General features: G+C 36.0%; 1 protein-coding gene across 1 annotated transcript in view; it reads left to right on the top strand.

Moving 5' to 3' along the window:
* The first annotated feature begins 720 nt into the window (after positions 1–720).
* MIGA1 (mitoguardin 1) overlaps positions 721–16,155 on the top strand; it is a 46,108-nt gene continuing 30,673 nt past the window's right edge. The window contains exons 1-6 of the mRNA XM_009287265.2: positions 721–831; positions 3,666–3,843; positions 4,389–4,525; positions 4,787–4,913; positions 5,389–5,525; positions 6,288–6,411. Of these exons, the coding sequence (XP_009285540.1) occupies positions 733–831; positions 3,666–3,843; positions 4,389–4,525; positions 4,787–4,913; positions 5,389–5,525; positions 6,288–6,411 (802 nt within the window). The 5' untranslated portion in view covers positions 721–732. The remainder of the gene's footprint in view (positions 832–3,665; positions 3,844–4,388; positions 4,526–4,786; positions 4,914–5,388; positions 5,526–6,287; positions 6,412–16,155) is intronic.

Genomic DNA, 16,155 nt, shown 5'->3' with positions numbered 1-16,155 from the left:
CGGCGCAGCACAGCCCGCCTGTGGCCGGAGGCGTTGGCGGAGGGAAAACAGCCGGTGATTAAAGCTGACCGCTCCCTCGGCGTGTGGGCCCGCCCTTTTCTTTCACCTCACTCCGTGCCACGGTTGCGGTCGTGGGTGTCACGCGTCAGGGGCTTCGCCTTGTGTTTAGCACCAGGGAGTAAGGGGGATGTTCCTTTTAACGGGGGAGATTCCGTCAGGCTATAATATTCATTCCTCATCATGTGTCTGCAAAAAAATTGAAGCTCTGAATGAGATAAACTTTTTCTGGCTGCTCTCAAATCTTTTAACTCTTTTAGCTGGCAAATATGTTCTTCCAACAACAGTGATCTTAGAAACCGGGTTGTTTCCATGTATGATTTAGAGGATGTAATAAGTGAGCTGCCGGCTAATGAAAGCAGACTGAGTCCTCTGTAGATCCTGGTTATGCGTATACAGGTCTCTGCACAGAGCAGTTGGAATGAATGAGGCCTAAGCTGAGCCAGCAAATTTGCTGTCTTCTCGTTAAGCACAAGTCTTAACTCTACTCAGAAACGTAAATCAAACAAGTCGGGTACCTGTTATGAAACAGACTCGAGCTTGTAGAAGAAATCTGTTCTGGGCTTCCATTGCATAATTTAGTATGTTTCCTTCATTTGACAGAGTATTCCAGAGACCATCTGTGACTGTTCTCAAGATAGTTCTACTTAATGAGGTTATGGGAGAGAAGGAGCCATGTCAGAAGAAGCTGTTACTGAGGCACGATTTTCTCTGAAGGCGGTAGCTTTACGGGTATTTCATCTTCCCCTTTCTTGGTATTATTCTCTTAACCAGGTAATATATACGTTATCTGAATATTGTCACTCTTGATATACGTTTAGAAGTTTAATTGCAATGTTGTACTCGCTCTTCTGAGCTTAATATGAATGAAATTTTTACAGAATATCTTTATTTTTAGTTTATTTAGAAGACGGAACTAAAATAAGCAGGTTTTTTTTTCTTTTTCTGCTAACAAACACTTAGTGCATCATCATACATCTGACTCAGGAGATTGCTTTATCTGCAATGGCTATACGTCTTTGTTTTGCAACAGCACAATGATTCTCATCAAATCAAATATCAAAATCCTCAAGTTGTCTTTTTTTTTTTGGTAGGTTTTTTAGGTATTTAAAAACTAAACATAACTGTCATTAAACTTGGAAAAATAGTATTGAGTGTGGTCTGAAATAATTTCTAGATTAACTTGGTGAGTGGTAGTGGCAATCTAAATGATAATTAATTAATGCAAATCAAAAATCACTTGTTTTAGTTTTCCAGTCACTTCTGTTTGATTAAATAAGTGGCACATGAATAAAACAAGGCAGTGATTCTTTAAAAACAGGCTGTTTTTTAAACCCATTCAGTTCTTTTTCCTGGTTTTGTTTGGTGGTTTTACTTACGGAAAGATCTTCAGAGAAAATCTTAAGGCTCTGTTAATAACAGTATTTCCTTTTATAGATGGCCCTGGAGTGATTTATTTTTGTTTTCTTTCATTGGTATTATAGGCTAGTTTTCACTATATAAATAGCAACATGGATAGCAGTCACTAAAGTCTGTGCAAAGAGTACTTTATGATCTTAGTTTTCAGGTTGACAAAAGCTGGAAGTATTGTGAAGCTGATACTCGTCGTCTGCAGGGAATCATAAGATTTGTCCCTGGAGCACCTTCATGTCAAAGATAGGGAGGAGGAGCTGTAATTGTGTTGTAGAGATTCAGAGAAGAGAGGTGTTAGTTGCCCAGAACTACATATGTGATAAATGATAGTCAGAAGTACTTGAGAAAATATTAAGGCTTCAGTCGTATCCCTCAGGGAATAAATTTCTTGAGGAGTGAGCCATATTCTGATGCCATAATGCACAGGAGAAAAAAAAAAGGGTTTCTAGTCGGCTGTGCAAAATATGGTCCAGTAGTTTTTTCCATTCTGTGTATGCTGAATCTTTGACAAGGATAACTATAAGAAAAAAAAAGTTTATAATTAGGAATGCCAATAATATTTTTTAAAAGATAGATATTAGCAGGTCCTAATAAAGTTCTGTTTTTAAAACCCATGTCTTTAATATGACTGTATTTTATTTTTATTGAATTAGATGCTTTTAAACAAAAGCTATGTCATTTTTCATATTTGCATGTAAATGCTTTTCAAAGTTTTACTGCATATAAAACCAGAGTGAGATATTCTCAGTCTTAGCTGCATCTGATTATTTTCACGTTTTCATGTGTATTTGCAATACTTGAAAATTCTCACTGCAAGATCACTGATTTCTTTTTTACGGTGCAGCGTATTCATATGCTTTTTAAATACCATGTGCAACTATTAACTTTCCCCTCCTTAGAGGTTTTCATTTCACTGTTAATTTATTTATGATCATGCTTGTAGGCACAGAAACTTAAAAAAATCCACTTACAGTTCTTTGAAAACTGTAGTTCTTGCATTTAATTCTGTGAGCTTCAAGGTTTTAATCTCAGTTATTTGGTTATTAATTCTTTTCTGTTAAATATAATAGTCTTTTGTAAGTATGTGTTTGTGCTGTGTTTCAGGGATTTCCTTTTGCTCAGAGTACGGTGCTAGGTTTTTGGCCTCGGTCAAGATACAGTACCGCTAAGGACAGGGTTCTCAAGTCAAACTTGAGAACTTGTTTGACTTGTTGATTGCAAACTCAGTGCAGAGCAAAGCTTTCAACGCTGCTTTAAATTACACAATTCTGACAGTATTAACCAATTGCACAGCAACCAGGGACTGCCAGAGTGCAGTGGTACTCTGTGTGGCCAGCTCTCTCTCATATGAGGAAACATGTTACAGAAGCACCATATTAGCCCCCAGGACGGCAGACCTGGTTTTCTCCCAGCAGTCTGTTTCTCAAGCAGCATAGATCTCCTTAAGATTTTGTGAATGTGGACTCTAGTTTCCAGTTAAGTGGCTCTTTTCTTCCTTGTATATCTTGTCACTTTGAATTTTATAAACTTTGTTAATGGCTTTTAATTCCAGTTGCTCGTATATATGGTTCTTATTTGCTAATTTAAATGTTTGTAAACCTATGACTGATCTATATCCAAAATAAAATGTAACAATTAAAACCAAAATTGATTTATTTAGTGAAATATGTTTAAATACATGTTTTTCCCAAATTGAAACGCCATGCAAATCTTAGCTTTTGGATCCTCCACTCTTTCACAGTACAAGAAAATAGTCTAGTTGTGAAAGGTGTGTTTTTTCTCAGTATTTTTTTGCCGTTAGAGAATTAATTGAAGCCCTGCATTGTCCTGGCATTAAAAAGAAATAAATAAAAAAAGATGCTTGTCTGAAAGTCATTTACTTAGATCCCCATAGTTCGTGGATTTGCAATATACCTTATAGTTAGTGGTGCTGCAGTATGTGTCTCGGTGCAGCCACCCACTTTGTCGCACCAGCCCCTTTGTAAACTCTCACCTGCTGGCCATTGCAAATTTTGAGAAGCAGTTAGTCTATGTCCTTACTCAGAGTTGGTTGTTTCTCAGGCTATGTGAGAGCAGCATCTCGTCTCCCTCAGACAAGCTATAGCCTAGGTTGAACACACCAAAAGGAAGGTAGGAGGAAAGGTGGGAGTTAAGGAGCGTATATTTCCAATGAAGTCACACGCTTTTATTTTCAGATAAAGCTTTCCTCTGGGTTAAAGAAGCTGTTCACGGTAACAGCAGTGAGTGCAATATCTGTTATTTTTCTGGCCCATCATTTTAAAAGAAGACGTGGAAAGAAAAACAAGAAAGTGCCACCATGGGAACCAAGTCATCTAGTATTAGAGTGTACCAAAGCAGCTGCATCAGAAAAAGGTACATGAAGGAACCCCCAAGTCTTTTTTGTTTTCTTAGAGGGGAAGAAAAGGCGTGTGAGCGGATGGGTGTACATAACAGTGTGTAGTAGTAAAACAAACCGTTTTCCTTTAATGCTGAGTAGGTTTGAATTGCGAAAGTAGAAATTGTGCAAATTAGGAACAAAATTACAGTGTTTTACAAATAAGCTGGTCTTGTTCTCAAAGCTGAAGTTTTAATCATGAATTTGGATTAAAACTTTTTTTATCAATAGTATATTAACAATGGGGTTTGCAGTTCTTGTGAACATGTCTCAATACTGAGAAAAGCAGACTTAAGTTTTTATAGGATGGGAGAATAATTATGCTCAAATGCACATTTATTGTTATAGATATTGACTTCTAATTTGTAGTTTCTCATATAGAACTGAAAATAAAAGAGTAATTGTTGTTTGCTTCTAAACTGGATTTTATTTAAAAGAGTAAATGCAGTTCTTGATAGATCTTGCTAACGAAAGATACACTGATTTTAAAGCTGCTGCAAACTCGAAACATTGTATCTGTTAGGTTCTAGTTGTTCCAGTAGTCGCCAAAACTTGACTCTTTCTCTGAGCTCTGCCAAGGAAAAAGGATCTCAGCCTTCTATCTATGCAAATGGAGGACTTTTCAGTAAATACTCCGGTTCAGTTCAGAGTCTGGCCTCGGTAAGTAGAAGTGTTTTAAGGCTCTTGAATGTCTGTTAACTTGTGCTGCATATGCACCTAATGGTTTCACTGAGCTGAAACAACTTTCCTGAACAAGCTGCACAGATGGCTAGAGATGCTGAGAAGGCCATTGTACTTACTACATAGTAAAAATAGTTTCTAGATAGGTAACTTGGATGTAATGTACTCTGGCAGGAATGTAGTTTTAAGGATACTCTGTATAACGACACTTCAAAATTTGTTGTTTTTTTTTTTTTTAAGGTTCAGAGTGCCACCTCTTGTCACAGTTGTGCTTGTGCCAATTCTAATTCCTGGGATAAAGCAGATGAAGATGATATTAAGCTTGTCAATATTCCAGTGACCACACCTGAAAATTTATATTTGATGGGTAAGTTATAATAAGAATATTCAGCATCTGCCAACAATGAATGTAAATAATTTCTTGCTTTTGTGGCAAAGTGACACACAATATTATTGTGGTGTTCTTTCACGGTGTCCTGTGGGCATGTGTCTAAGAACATTTCCATAAAATAATGAAATCTTACTTGATCTAGAGTTAGTTTTTTAAAATACATATTTTTTTATTCCTGTATTTGTAGTAGTAAGCCATAGAATTATTTTTAAAAGTAAATAGGGAAAAATACACTGAACATTGTTGCTTTAATCATGTTGTGAACTTCTTTATCTTATTAAAAAGGCGGATTTTTTTTTTTTTTTAAGACTGGGAATTGCTATTGTTTTAAAAACTTACATCTCTGCTATAATCATGCTTATTAGCTACATAGTTTCCTGTGACTCTAAAATGTAAATACATATGGAAGCTGTGTATTTGATGGAATGGAGGTATTCCTGATCTCCCCCAGGTATGGAGCTTTTCGAAGAAGCACTGCGTCGATGGGAGCAGGCACTAACTTTCCGTAACAGGCAAGTTGAAGATGAAGCAAGTTGTGGTTCCATTAAACTGGGAGCAGGAGACGCAATTGCAGAAGAAAGTGTAGAAGTGAGTATATTCAGCCTATAATCTACTGTTGCTGCCCTGACAATTCGTTGCGTTTTGTTACCTGAATCTTTTCAACTTCTAATTCAATTACCAAAACTGAGAATGAATTCAAATTTCCAATTTAGTGGCATTGCATTTAAAGGACATCTAACTTTGTTCCTTTTGATTTTTTTGGTTGGTTATTTGGAGGTGGGCGGAGGTGGGGGAATTAGCTTTATTTATTTTTTTGGCAATTGCTGTTGCATCGGTGTTTGCTTCTGGATGGTACTATCAAGCTACCAAGCATACTAGTTCTCTGCACAAAATCTCTTGGGTCATCCCTTTCTTTTATGACTATGTGAGAGGATATCTGCTTAGCAAAGATAAAGGTCTTGGGAAAGATCATGAATTTATGAATATTCACGAATAATGTGCTTGAACTTTATTTGTATTCCTTTGTTCTTATGAACTAAATGCTAAAAATATTTCGAAATAAACGTACACCTGTATGGCTTTCATTATTTCTAGTGCACTAAACATCACAGATAATTTTAACATTTTAAAACTTAGATTTTATTTTTATTGTAGTAAATAAAATATGCATATGTTTAGAAAAGTGTGTATTTTTTTGGATGTTGGAGTATTCATCTGACAGTGTCCTTGTGTGGTTTGCAGGAAATTAATGTGGCACAGTGAGCTTTTTGAAGGCTTGATATTCTTAGATTTTTACAAAGGAATCTTACAGACTGTAAACAAATAGAAAAATCTTCTAATGTCTTACAGGATATCATTAGTGCTGAATTCATTCATAAGCTTGAATCCCTTCTTCAAAGAGCTTATCGTCTTCAGGAGGAGTTTGAGGCCACCCTTGGGGCCTCTGATCCTGCTTCTCTCGCTAATGATATTGGTGAGTACTCCTATTTTACATTTTTATTGTTTGTAATAATGACTCGTGCGGGGGGAAGTTACTGAAGTATCAGCGGAACAGAATTATATTTATCAGTAAATAAGCAGAAGAAAATTCAGGTTCTTTACGTTATTATGTAATGTTTGATGTAGTGCTTGTATTTTAGATAAGAATGGACTGAGAGGAAATTTTCCTCATGGCTTGACGGTATACTTCAGAATTTTCATAATAGTTCTCTGCTTTCTAAAGTTTATGCTAACGCAGGTATTTAAATATTTATGCAGTAAGAATATATGACCCTTTTTATAGCATGGGTGTACTGGAGTGTTTAAAAAGAAGTTTTGTACGTCTTTTGAACTGTCAAATTGTGTATGCATGTACTGGGGTTTTTTGCCTGCCATAATTAAAAAAATTGTTACAAAAAACCAAAACCAAACCAGAAAGACTTAGCCTGAAAATGAAATCCATTACCAAAGCTCTTATCCCTGGTGATTGAAATTTATCACAGTTATGAGTGACTAAAACCAGGATGTTATAATGGCAAATATAAGAGTAGTTGCTGCCAGACGTGTTGATTAAATACAGATAGTTTGATTATTTTTAAAGGATTGGTTTAAGATGTTCTTAAAGACTGATACTATTACGCTCTTTCATAATTCAGGATCAAGCATCTGATCTCAAATAACTGTCACATTTTAAAGGCAGAACGTATTCTGGGATTAGTTTTAGTCTGTAGTCTTGTTTGTTAGGCTTCAGCTTGACTGGCACCAGGTGGCAGTACTCTCATCTCTGAGCCCTCGTGTTATCCTGCAACTACTAAATACAGCTCTGAGTAAGGTGGGAATTAAATTTAGGTCAGAGCTGGCTTTCTGACATATCTGCTTACACCTGTTAATGTAATTCTTAAAGCAGAAAAGCGTTTGGATGTTTTATTTTGGTGTCTGAAACCATAAGCCCTAAATAAAGTTGCAGCGTATATCCATTATTAAATTAGAAGTTTATTTTTATTTTCTATCTTCAGGCAAAATTAATTAATAAAATGGTATTCAAGGGACTCAGTGTGATGTTCAATGTGTTTAGTTATTGTTTTGCTTGGTTACCCTGGAAGTATTTTAAGTTGATACTTTATTTTTTAGATGTGATAACTTGATTCTTGTTTACCAAGAATGTTGTAAGAATTTAATTCCTTTCAAATGTCCTTTGTAGAAATCATTTGTGATCTCTTGAGTAGATGTCTGTTACTTTATTATGAATTTTATTTGTGCTGGCCCAGATGAGTGAGGAAAACAAGTAATGAAGTAGTTTAGTGAGTAGTGTTATCACTGTTCAGGATCTGGGGCTTCTTCATCATCATCTTGAATTCGTGGCTTGAACAGCGAGTAATATATTAGAGAATGCTTCACTTTTTCAGAATACTTTTTTGGAATATTAACAGAACAGCATCATCTCAAACACTGTGGTGCTTGGAAGTTTTAATACAGAGGATGGTTTTGTTCAATATTTGATACAAAAACATTTAATCACTCAAAATTTCTTAGATAATTTACTTTCCTGTAGGATAAAACACTGAGTGTAGGGTACGAATGTTTGAAGTAGGATGTTTTTGAGACTGACACTTTTTTGGTAACTTTCGTGGGGAGAGACGGAAAAGTATGTTTGGGAGAATCCTAGAGGTGCTCTTACAGGTTTATTTTTCCCCCCTTTTTTTGTGTGTGTGTATTTGGTAATCTAGTGAAAGAGAAGGAAAGCTGCTGTCAACAAACTTTCCTTTACTACTCCAAAATGTACATGTTAATATGTAATACTTACATTGTTTCACTTCTGTTCAAAGCTTTGTATTACTCTTTTAGGAAGTATACTAGTATAAACATTAATCACTTTTTTTCCTTTTTGTGTGTGCGTGCATGTGCACGTGCATATATTAAGAACAACAGGAATGGAAGGCCTCAAGAGCAACAACAATAAGCAAGTCCAAGAAAATCATGAAATCCCAATGGCCAAAAGAAATATAGTACAGCATTCTTTACACTACTAAGAATAAGAATAATATCCTACTCCAAAAAACAGACAGTTCTGAACACAAACAGAAATTAAGGTGCCTCTGCTCTGTATTTGAAATGAATCTGGAATGTGTATACATCTTTGACGCTGATAGGAATGTATATCATTTGTGGTGAAAGAGGCAGCATCTGCTAAATCAGAATCAGTCGTCCTGGGTGATTTATACCCAAAACTTCTTGAAGAAGCTAGATAAAGAAAGCACCCTAATCCCTATTTTACTATTCACTGTATCTTGGAAAGTGAAAAATGTTCCAAATGATTGGGAAATTGCCAATTTAGTTCCAAATCTTAAAAAACAATCAACCAACCCACCCCAAAACTTGAACACCGAAGTTAAGGGTCACGTCTGTGAAATTATTAATAGAGATGCTAATTTGCAGTTCTGTTACCACAGACAACGTAATAAAAGGTGTAATTAGTGCCAGTTGATAGGGTTTCATGGTAGCTAGTTTTTCTTGGACTGTAGGTATTTGAGAGATCTGCAATTTGGGGATTGATACAGCATACACTAGATAATAAATAATGAGCTCACTGCCATGAACATTTGTTTATACTTCTGTCCTCTGTTGAGGGAAACATTTGCTTTCTCGGGAAGATGTTTGGTCAAACGCTGTAATTTCATCAACTATATAGTTGACGATAAAATCATTTGTAGAGCTGGAAGTTGATAAAAATGATCATTTAGGGCATTAAAAGCATTGAATTAATTAAAAGGAAAGGTTAGTAATACTGATCTGAATTATCTGTTTAAATGGTTACAGTCTAACCAATTACATTTGAATCCAGGCAAGTATGGATTGTACATATAGATGGGAGATTTTAAAAGAAAAATAATAAAGAAACACTCTTGGCACACATTAGGAAAATTATGCATCACAGTCAGTGTAAATTCTCAGCACAGTGCTGTAGAAAAAAGGCCATTGCTAATCTCTGGCTATGTGAAAAGGACAGCATCAGCACAGAGGCAGAGGTATGGTCTTGGTTTTGTATGGTTTTAGAATACTGTGTCCAGTTCTGTTCTTCATATTTCAGAAGATATGGAAATACTAGACAGCTCAAAACAAGCCATAAAAATGATCCATGTTTTGGAAAAACAAGCTAATACGTGGCTTAAGTTGCATATGTCCAGCTCCTTAATGAAGAAAATACTGAGAGGTGACTTACTTGTTCTGAATAGCTACTTACACATGGAGAGGGTATGTGGTGCTGGGGGATTTGTAGACCTTGTTGTCAGAGTCATAACTACATCCAATTTCTGGTTGTTCAAGTGAATCAAGTTAAGTTCTGAAGCAAGTTGCCTCAAGTGAATCAAGTTAAGTTCTGAAGCAAGTTGCCTCTGAAGCATGTTGAAGGTATTTCAGTGTTTTAGACAAAGATTTTTTTTTTTTAATGCTGTTTTGAGGGATGTTTTTATTCCTCTGAGAGGAAGGGATGGACTTGGGGGTAAATGGTCACTGTGGTCTTTCTGGCATTTAAGTGTTTCCCCTTACTACTGCTATTTTTTCTTCTTTTGTGGGCCTTAGAGTGAACAAGAAAAAGCCTTTGTCCTTAATAGGTTCATAACACTTACAGCTTGTCATTAGAATGCTTTTAACTGGATCTTATGCTTCAGGGTTTCAACTGTTGACCCACAATGGTAATCAGAAAATGTTTTGCTTTGTTTTTTCTCTGATACACATCATGGTTAGACATAGTTTGTGGATTTTTCTTCCATTTTCTCCGTCTGAAGTACTTGTGATTAGCCACAGCTGGAGACAGGGCTCTGACAGTTGGACAAATGCTATCAAGTGTTATCAAAAGACTTGCTACATAAATATCTGACTAACACTTCTTATTCAGAAATGCTGGGTTATAATGAGCTCCAAATTTGGTCAGGAAGGAAACTTACAAAGGTAAAAATTTCCATCAATTTCTGGTTTTCAGCTTTCTCTGTAAAATCTTCTGTCCAACTTCTGGGGCTCTTGAAACCGTGCCTTACTCTACTTGTCTACTAGTCACAGGTGTTGCTCCTTCCCAAAACCTCTAAATGTTATTCTTCCCAGGTCATCATTTCCCTCTACCTAATCAAATTAAGATCTGAGTGCTGCCATTGATCAATCATACCACAAACTTGCTTTTCATTTTGTGATCCCACTTACTAGTTGAAGTTGGTTGGCATGATAAACAATTTGCCAACCAGCTTTGAGAAGCAGTCTTCCGGAGGAGACTGTGGTAACACGCTACATGGGAGAGTCAGGAATGAGTTACCTGGGACACTGCTGGAATACAACAGCTTGTCACTGCAACCACTGTCTTCCATAATGTGGCCTGAAGTCCTTCTCTTCTGTCTGCTACGACAGGTAAAAGGTGACTTGTCAGAGCAGGCAATCATCACTTGAAGTGGTTGCATGCTGTAGTTTAATTGCCTTTTGTTTGATTCTTGTTGTGTAAATTAGCCTCTCCAAATGCTTTTTTCCCCCTAGTTACATGTAAATTATATTTTTTCTTCCAGATATTTCTAAATATTCAATTTTCAGCAGTGCAGAAGATAGAGGTATAAATAAATACCTGTAGAATTCTATTAATAGTAATAATAAAAATAACTGCAAATAATCATTTTCAACTCTGTAAGCTATTGTTGAGTTATAAACAACGAATACAACCCTGGAAAAGACTTGCATTTTAAATAGAAGAAATAATGGAATGCAATTATGTTCATTGTTGTTGCATTCTCCACTGGACTTTCAGAATTATCATGTAAACCAGCAAGCTAAAATAGGATTTCTATAGCAGAAATATTTCTGGACATGAAATTAAAACAAATATGTAGGACTAAACTGCTGTTGTTTCTATGCTGATCCTCTTAGGACTGTGAAACAACATGGGAAGCCTAGAAACAGGCTTTCCTGAGGCAGGCATGAGCTGCACTGAATCAGGAAGGAGGCAATTGGCAGAAAACTGTGAAACAAAATAGTCATCTTGTTATTTCTGAGTGGTGAATGTGAGGGGGTAGAGGGTTAAAAGCTTCCAATATTTTCTGTAGTCTGTCCTTGAAGATAGTTTTTTCTTTTTTTTTCCTTTGTCTTTCTCTCTCTCCTTTCCCCCCCCTCTTTTCCCTTCTCTCTCTTTTCCCTCTTTCTCTTTCCCTCTCTCTTTTTTCCTCTTTCTCTTTCCCTCTCTTTTTTTCCTCTCGTCCCCCCCCCCTTTTGTAGCAGACTGAAATGTTAGTCAAGCTAACTCGGGAGGAATGCAAAGAGTTAGGAAAGAAACAATAGCTTTACTTACAAGCAGAATTGCAGGTCAGAGGGGAAAATTCTCAAATTGTAGGGCTCCTTGTCAGTACTGAATTCCTAATACTTCATATTATTATTTTGATTTCTACTGTAAAAAGGAATGCTGGCACTCAAACTAATGGTGACTTGTGTACACTGGCCCCTAAACTTTTCGATAATAATATTAAAACCTATACATTGATTACATTTTTATTTTTAAAATATTTACTTTTTATATTAATTATACAATTTAAAACAAATGAATTGTTTGAGCTACTGCAGTACAAGATCTCTCAAAAAGGTCTGTGTTGTTGGGTGGTTTTGTTGGAAGGTTTGTGTGTTTCTTTTTTTAATTTTCTTCTCACACTCAAAGATATGCCTGGCATTTTGGAGAGAATGAGCACAGCCTTTAACCTAGTGACAAAACTCTTTGGAGAACATATTTACATATTAGAAACCTTTTCTCCAGCTGCCCTTAAAACAAAGAAAAAAATCTTTGCATAATCAATGAAGCTGTTGAAATATCATTTTTATATATTTTATTAACACAGACTTCTATAATGTTTTACTGTCCATGGATGAATATCTAGGGCCTGTATTTTCCTTCCTGCTTCTGAAATGTTAATGGAAAAATTTTAGTTTGAGAGTATTATGTTTTATTTGGTTATGCACAAGAAAAGTTTCTAATTCTCAGGCTCCAGTGAGGAGGTGAGCAATTCGTAATAATTCACTTAGGTATGCTCTAGTGGTGACTTCTATAATGTTTTACTGTCCATGGATGAATATCTAGGGCCTGTATTTTCCTTCCTGCTTCTGAAATGTTAATGGAAAAATTTTAGTTTGAGAGTATTATGTTTTATTTGGTTATGCACAAGAAAAGTTTCTAATTCTCAGGCTCCAGTGAGGAGGTGAGCAATTCGTAATAATTCACTTAGGTATGCTCTAGTGGTACTATAAAATAATTTTGAAGTAGCGTAACTTTTTATGATAGCTTGAAAAATTTGCTTGCTTTGTGTTCCTTGAAGATAAATTTACACTAAGTGAATTCTTCATTTCTTGGAGAAGGACAAAGCCTTTTTCTAGTGGCAGAAACAGAATTGAAATCAAAACAAAACAACAGCTTTTTCTTTTTTAAGTGTGGAAGTATATTCATCCCACAAAATGCTCTTATAAAGGAAAGAAAACAATATTACTAAGTCTGAAAAGCTTAGAAAGTTACTTTATTCTGAAAAGTTATTTTATTCTGAAAGCCAGAAAAGTTATTCCAATCCTATTTTTAAAAAAATGAATGCATATTTTGAACATAATTTAGCTATTACAGTGTGTGGAAGTTCAGTGACTGCTGAAGCTTACTGCGTTTTACTGTGAGGTCTCTTGTATTGCAACTTATTGCTGCAACTCCTTATTTCTGGCCCACAATAGATACTCAAAGGGCAGATGTTTGAATTGGATAGTATGTCTTCTGCTATCAATAGTGTTTAAGACTTTCCTTTAAAGGCATATTTGTTTAATAATAATAATGCCTTCTTTCTAAATCATCTTCAGCAAAATTCTTTACCAGAAAGCACCTAAGCACAGACTGTTGAATAGTAGAGTAACATTGGTAGTTAAAAGTTCAACTTAAAACTGTAAACAAAAATATTTCTGGAAATGTTGTGTCTATGAAAAGATTATAATGCTTGGCTTTCTCAGAGGTACTCTTAATTTTGGTAATACTATACTAAAAATGCAAAATAGCTGTGCGTGGACGTGCAGTGAAGTTACTAGTACTGAAAAAGATCAGTATTTGATAATGTGTATCTTTATGTCGGGATATGATAACCTGGAGTGTATGTTTGTGTTTATCTTAAAAGCTGAAGCTTAGATGCCATTTCATTGCATAGTAAAATGGGTTAGCTGAAGTCTTTTCAGCAGTGGCTCAGGGTAATCTATTTTACTGTACACTGAACCAGCGTTGGAGAGCTCAAGGTCACTTACTGTATGTTAGCTGGGGGGTGATACAGATAGAAATTCCCGAAAACACTTCCAATGAGATCAGAAAGAGAGTCTGTTTCTGATTTTTGAGGAGCCTCGTTACCATTTGCCAAACAGCTTTGCTCTTAGATCCAGCAGGCTATTTATACACCTTGTTGCTTTTCCTTAAACGGCATCTCTGAAACCTGTCTTCTTTCTGTCCACACCAAAACTCCTGTTTAAGCCCTTGTCTCTCTCACTTCTTGACTCCTGCTGTGTTCTCATGTCTTGCCTTGTCCATTTAAAACTTGCTTCTCTGACATGGACTCAGCTGTTGTTTATAAAAATCACCTTTGCTTGTTTTTTCTGACCAGATTATTCCTTTCCCTTAAGCTGTCTCTCTCCCTCAGGAGCTTCTCTTCAAATGAAATACAAGCTATTCCTCCTTTTAGCTCTAAAGGCTGCTCATACTTGAGCCACAATCCACCTACCTGATTTAATTTCCCAAACTTTGTTCAGTTAGCTGTTCCTGTGCTTCCCTGCTCAGTCCTCCTGACACAAAATCCATCTGCTATTTCTCAACTGTTTCTGCTCATTCCTTACAACACGTGAACAGCTGCAATCGTCTCTTTTCCCAGACCTCTTCTTAAGCATGAGCTTGCCGGTTCCACATAGTTACCCGGGCAAACTCTAATTCCTTGCTCCCTCTTTTTCCTTTCTTCTCTGCCCATCAATTTTAAATCCTTGATAAAAAGGGGGAAATATAATGAAGGTGTTTCAGTTCCTTACATGAGTAAGGAACACTTGTACAGCAGTTTATGCAGTTAGTGCCCCACAATACTATTCAAGTAGGACTAGTTGATGCATGCTGTATTATCTGTGTGTTTATCACTTGCCCCACAACAGCAAACACACAACTAACGCTACTTTAAAGGCATATTTTTCAAGCGTTCCTTTTGCATCTTTGTTGGCCATTCTAGTGCTTAGTTTTAGTCAATAGCGTCTCCATTTCTTTTTTAAACCTTTTTAAAAAGTACATGTATTTACCTTCTTTTTTGCGTAAAGAAAAGTGATCATTTTCCCCACACATCAGGGCTTGATTTAATAACCACTTGCCTTCATTTTGAACACTTATGAGAAGTGGTGTTGGAATAAGTGGAAACAGCTTTCCAAAGGCAGAAAGTTGCTTTGGTTTGTTTTTTTTTTTTTAACCCTCTCGCATGTTCTTGTGGTATATTCTTAACAAGTTATAGTTTACAAATTCTTTTTCTTACTAAAAAGGATGTATATACGCTTAACTCCTATGTGTTTATACACATTGTGAGTATAAATGTTCCAGAGGCAGGAAAAATCATACCAGACAGATGGCAAGTAGTGAGGGCGGGATAAGTGTTTATTTTTCTGGCTGGAGTATCGCAGTGTGAGGTTATATAAACTGATGATCAAGAACATGTTTTGGCCCATAGGGCTAATTCCTGTTTCAGAACTTCTACTAAAACAATTTATTCTTGCATTAAAGTCTGTTTTTAAAGAGGCTTGTCTGAAACATTCTTGGGCAAAAGGAAGGAAGGAGAGCCAGAATGGGGTGGGGGAGAGAGAGACAGTGATAGTTTAGAGTTTGAAAAGACTTCAAAGGTAATCAGCTCTCTTAGCTTGGTAGCTTAGTCTTGAAAATGGAGAAACAACATTTTGAGCTTTTCTCATTACTTTTGAGCACAATATCAAAATGGAATATTGACAGAATCGTATAAAACACGCAAATGTAGCTCTCTGCACTATAGTTCCTTTATTAATTCAATAGTTCAGTTAGGACTAAAATAGATAAACTTCTGTCTGCAATTTATTTTCAAGGGTTTAAAATGAAAACATTGTGTCTGTGTGCACACGTGCAAAAGCTAACAACTTTTCTTAACTAATGTGTCTACTATGTTTAAATCTTGCTGCCATTTAAGTCAAAGGCCTGGCATAAATGGTTGTAGCGTATCCACATAGCACAGTCTTCAACGATTGCTGTTTACTGGGCTTGTTATTTAGCACTAGCCATACCCCATCGCTACAGCAATACATTTATTTACCAGGCATATAGTTTGTGGGGGGTTTTTTTAATTGTGTGGGGGGGGTTTAATTGTTTACCCTATAGCTGGGAGACTCAAGTGGCTCGTGTAAGCATTCTCATTCCTAAAGGCCTTTTTATATCTTACAATCTTAAACTTTTGTTTCAGCTTGAAATGTTTCAAAGTTGAACCTATATGTGGGAGTAAATCTATTTTTGTGGAAAGTTATAGCAAAAGGTTCTGTGAACAATAACAACAGAGGGAGTAAAATTTATTATTTGTGTGTCATTTTTCTCTCATGCATGTATTTATGCAGTTAATTACTAAAACTTACAAAAATTAACTGGATTTGAGATGTGTTTTATTTCCCTTTTGATGGCTCAAGCTAAACTTTTTTTTTTTTTAATAAATCACTGTCAATTCTT

This window comes from Aptenodytes forsteri, unplaced genomic scaffold (genome assembly GCF_000699145.1).
Source record: "Aptenodytes forsteri isolate BGI_AS27 unplaced genomic scaffold, ASM69914v1 Scaffold119, whole genome shotgun sequence".
Lineage (NCBI taxonomy): Eukaryota > Metazoa > Chordata > Aves > Sphenisciformes > Spheniscidae > Aptenodytes > Aptenodytes forsteri.
Note: the sequence above shows the minus strand (reverse complement) of the source record. Positions and strands in the feature narration are given on the sequence as shown.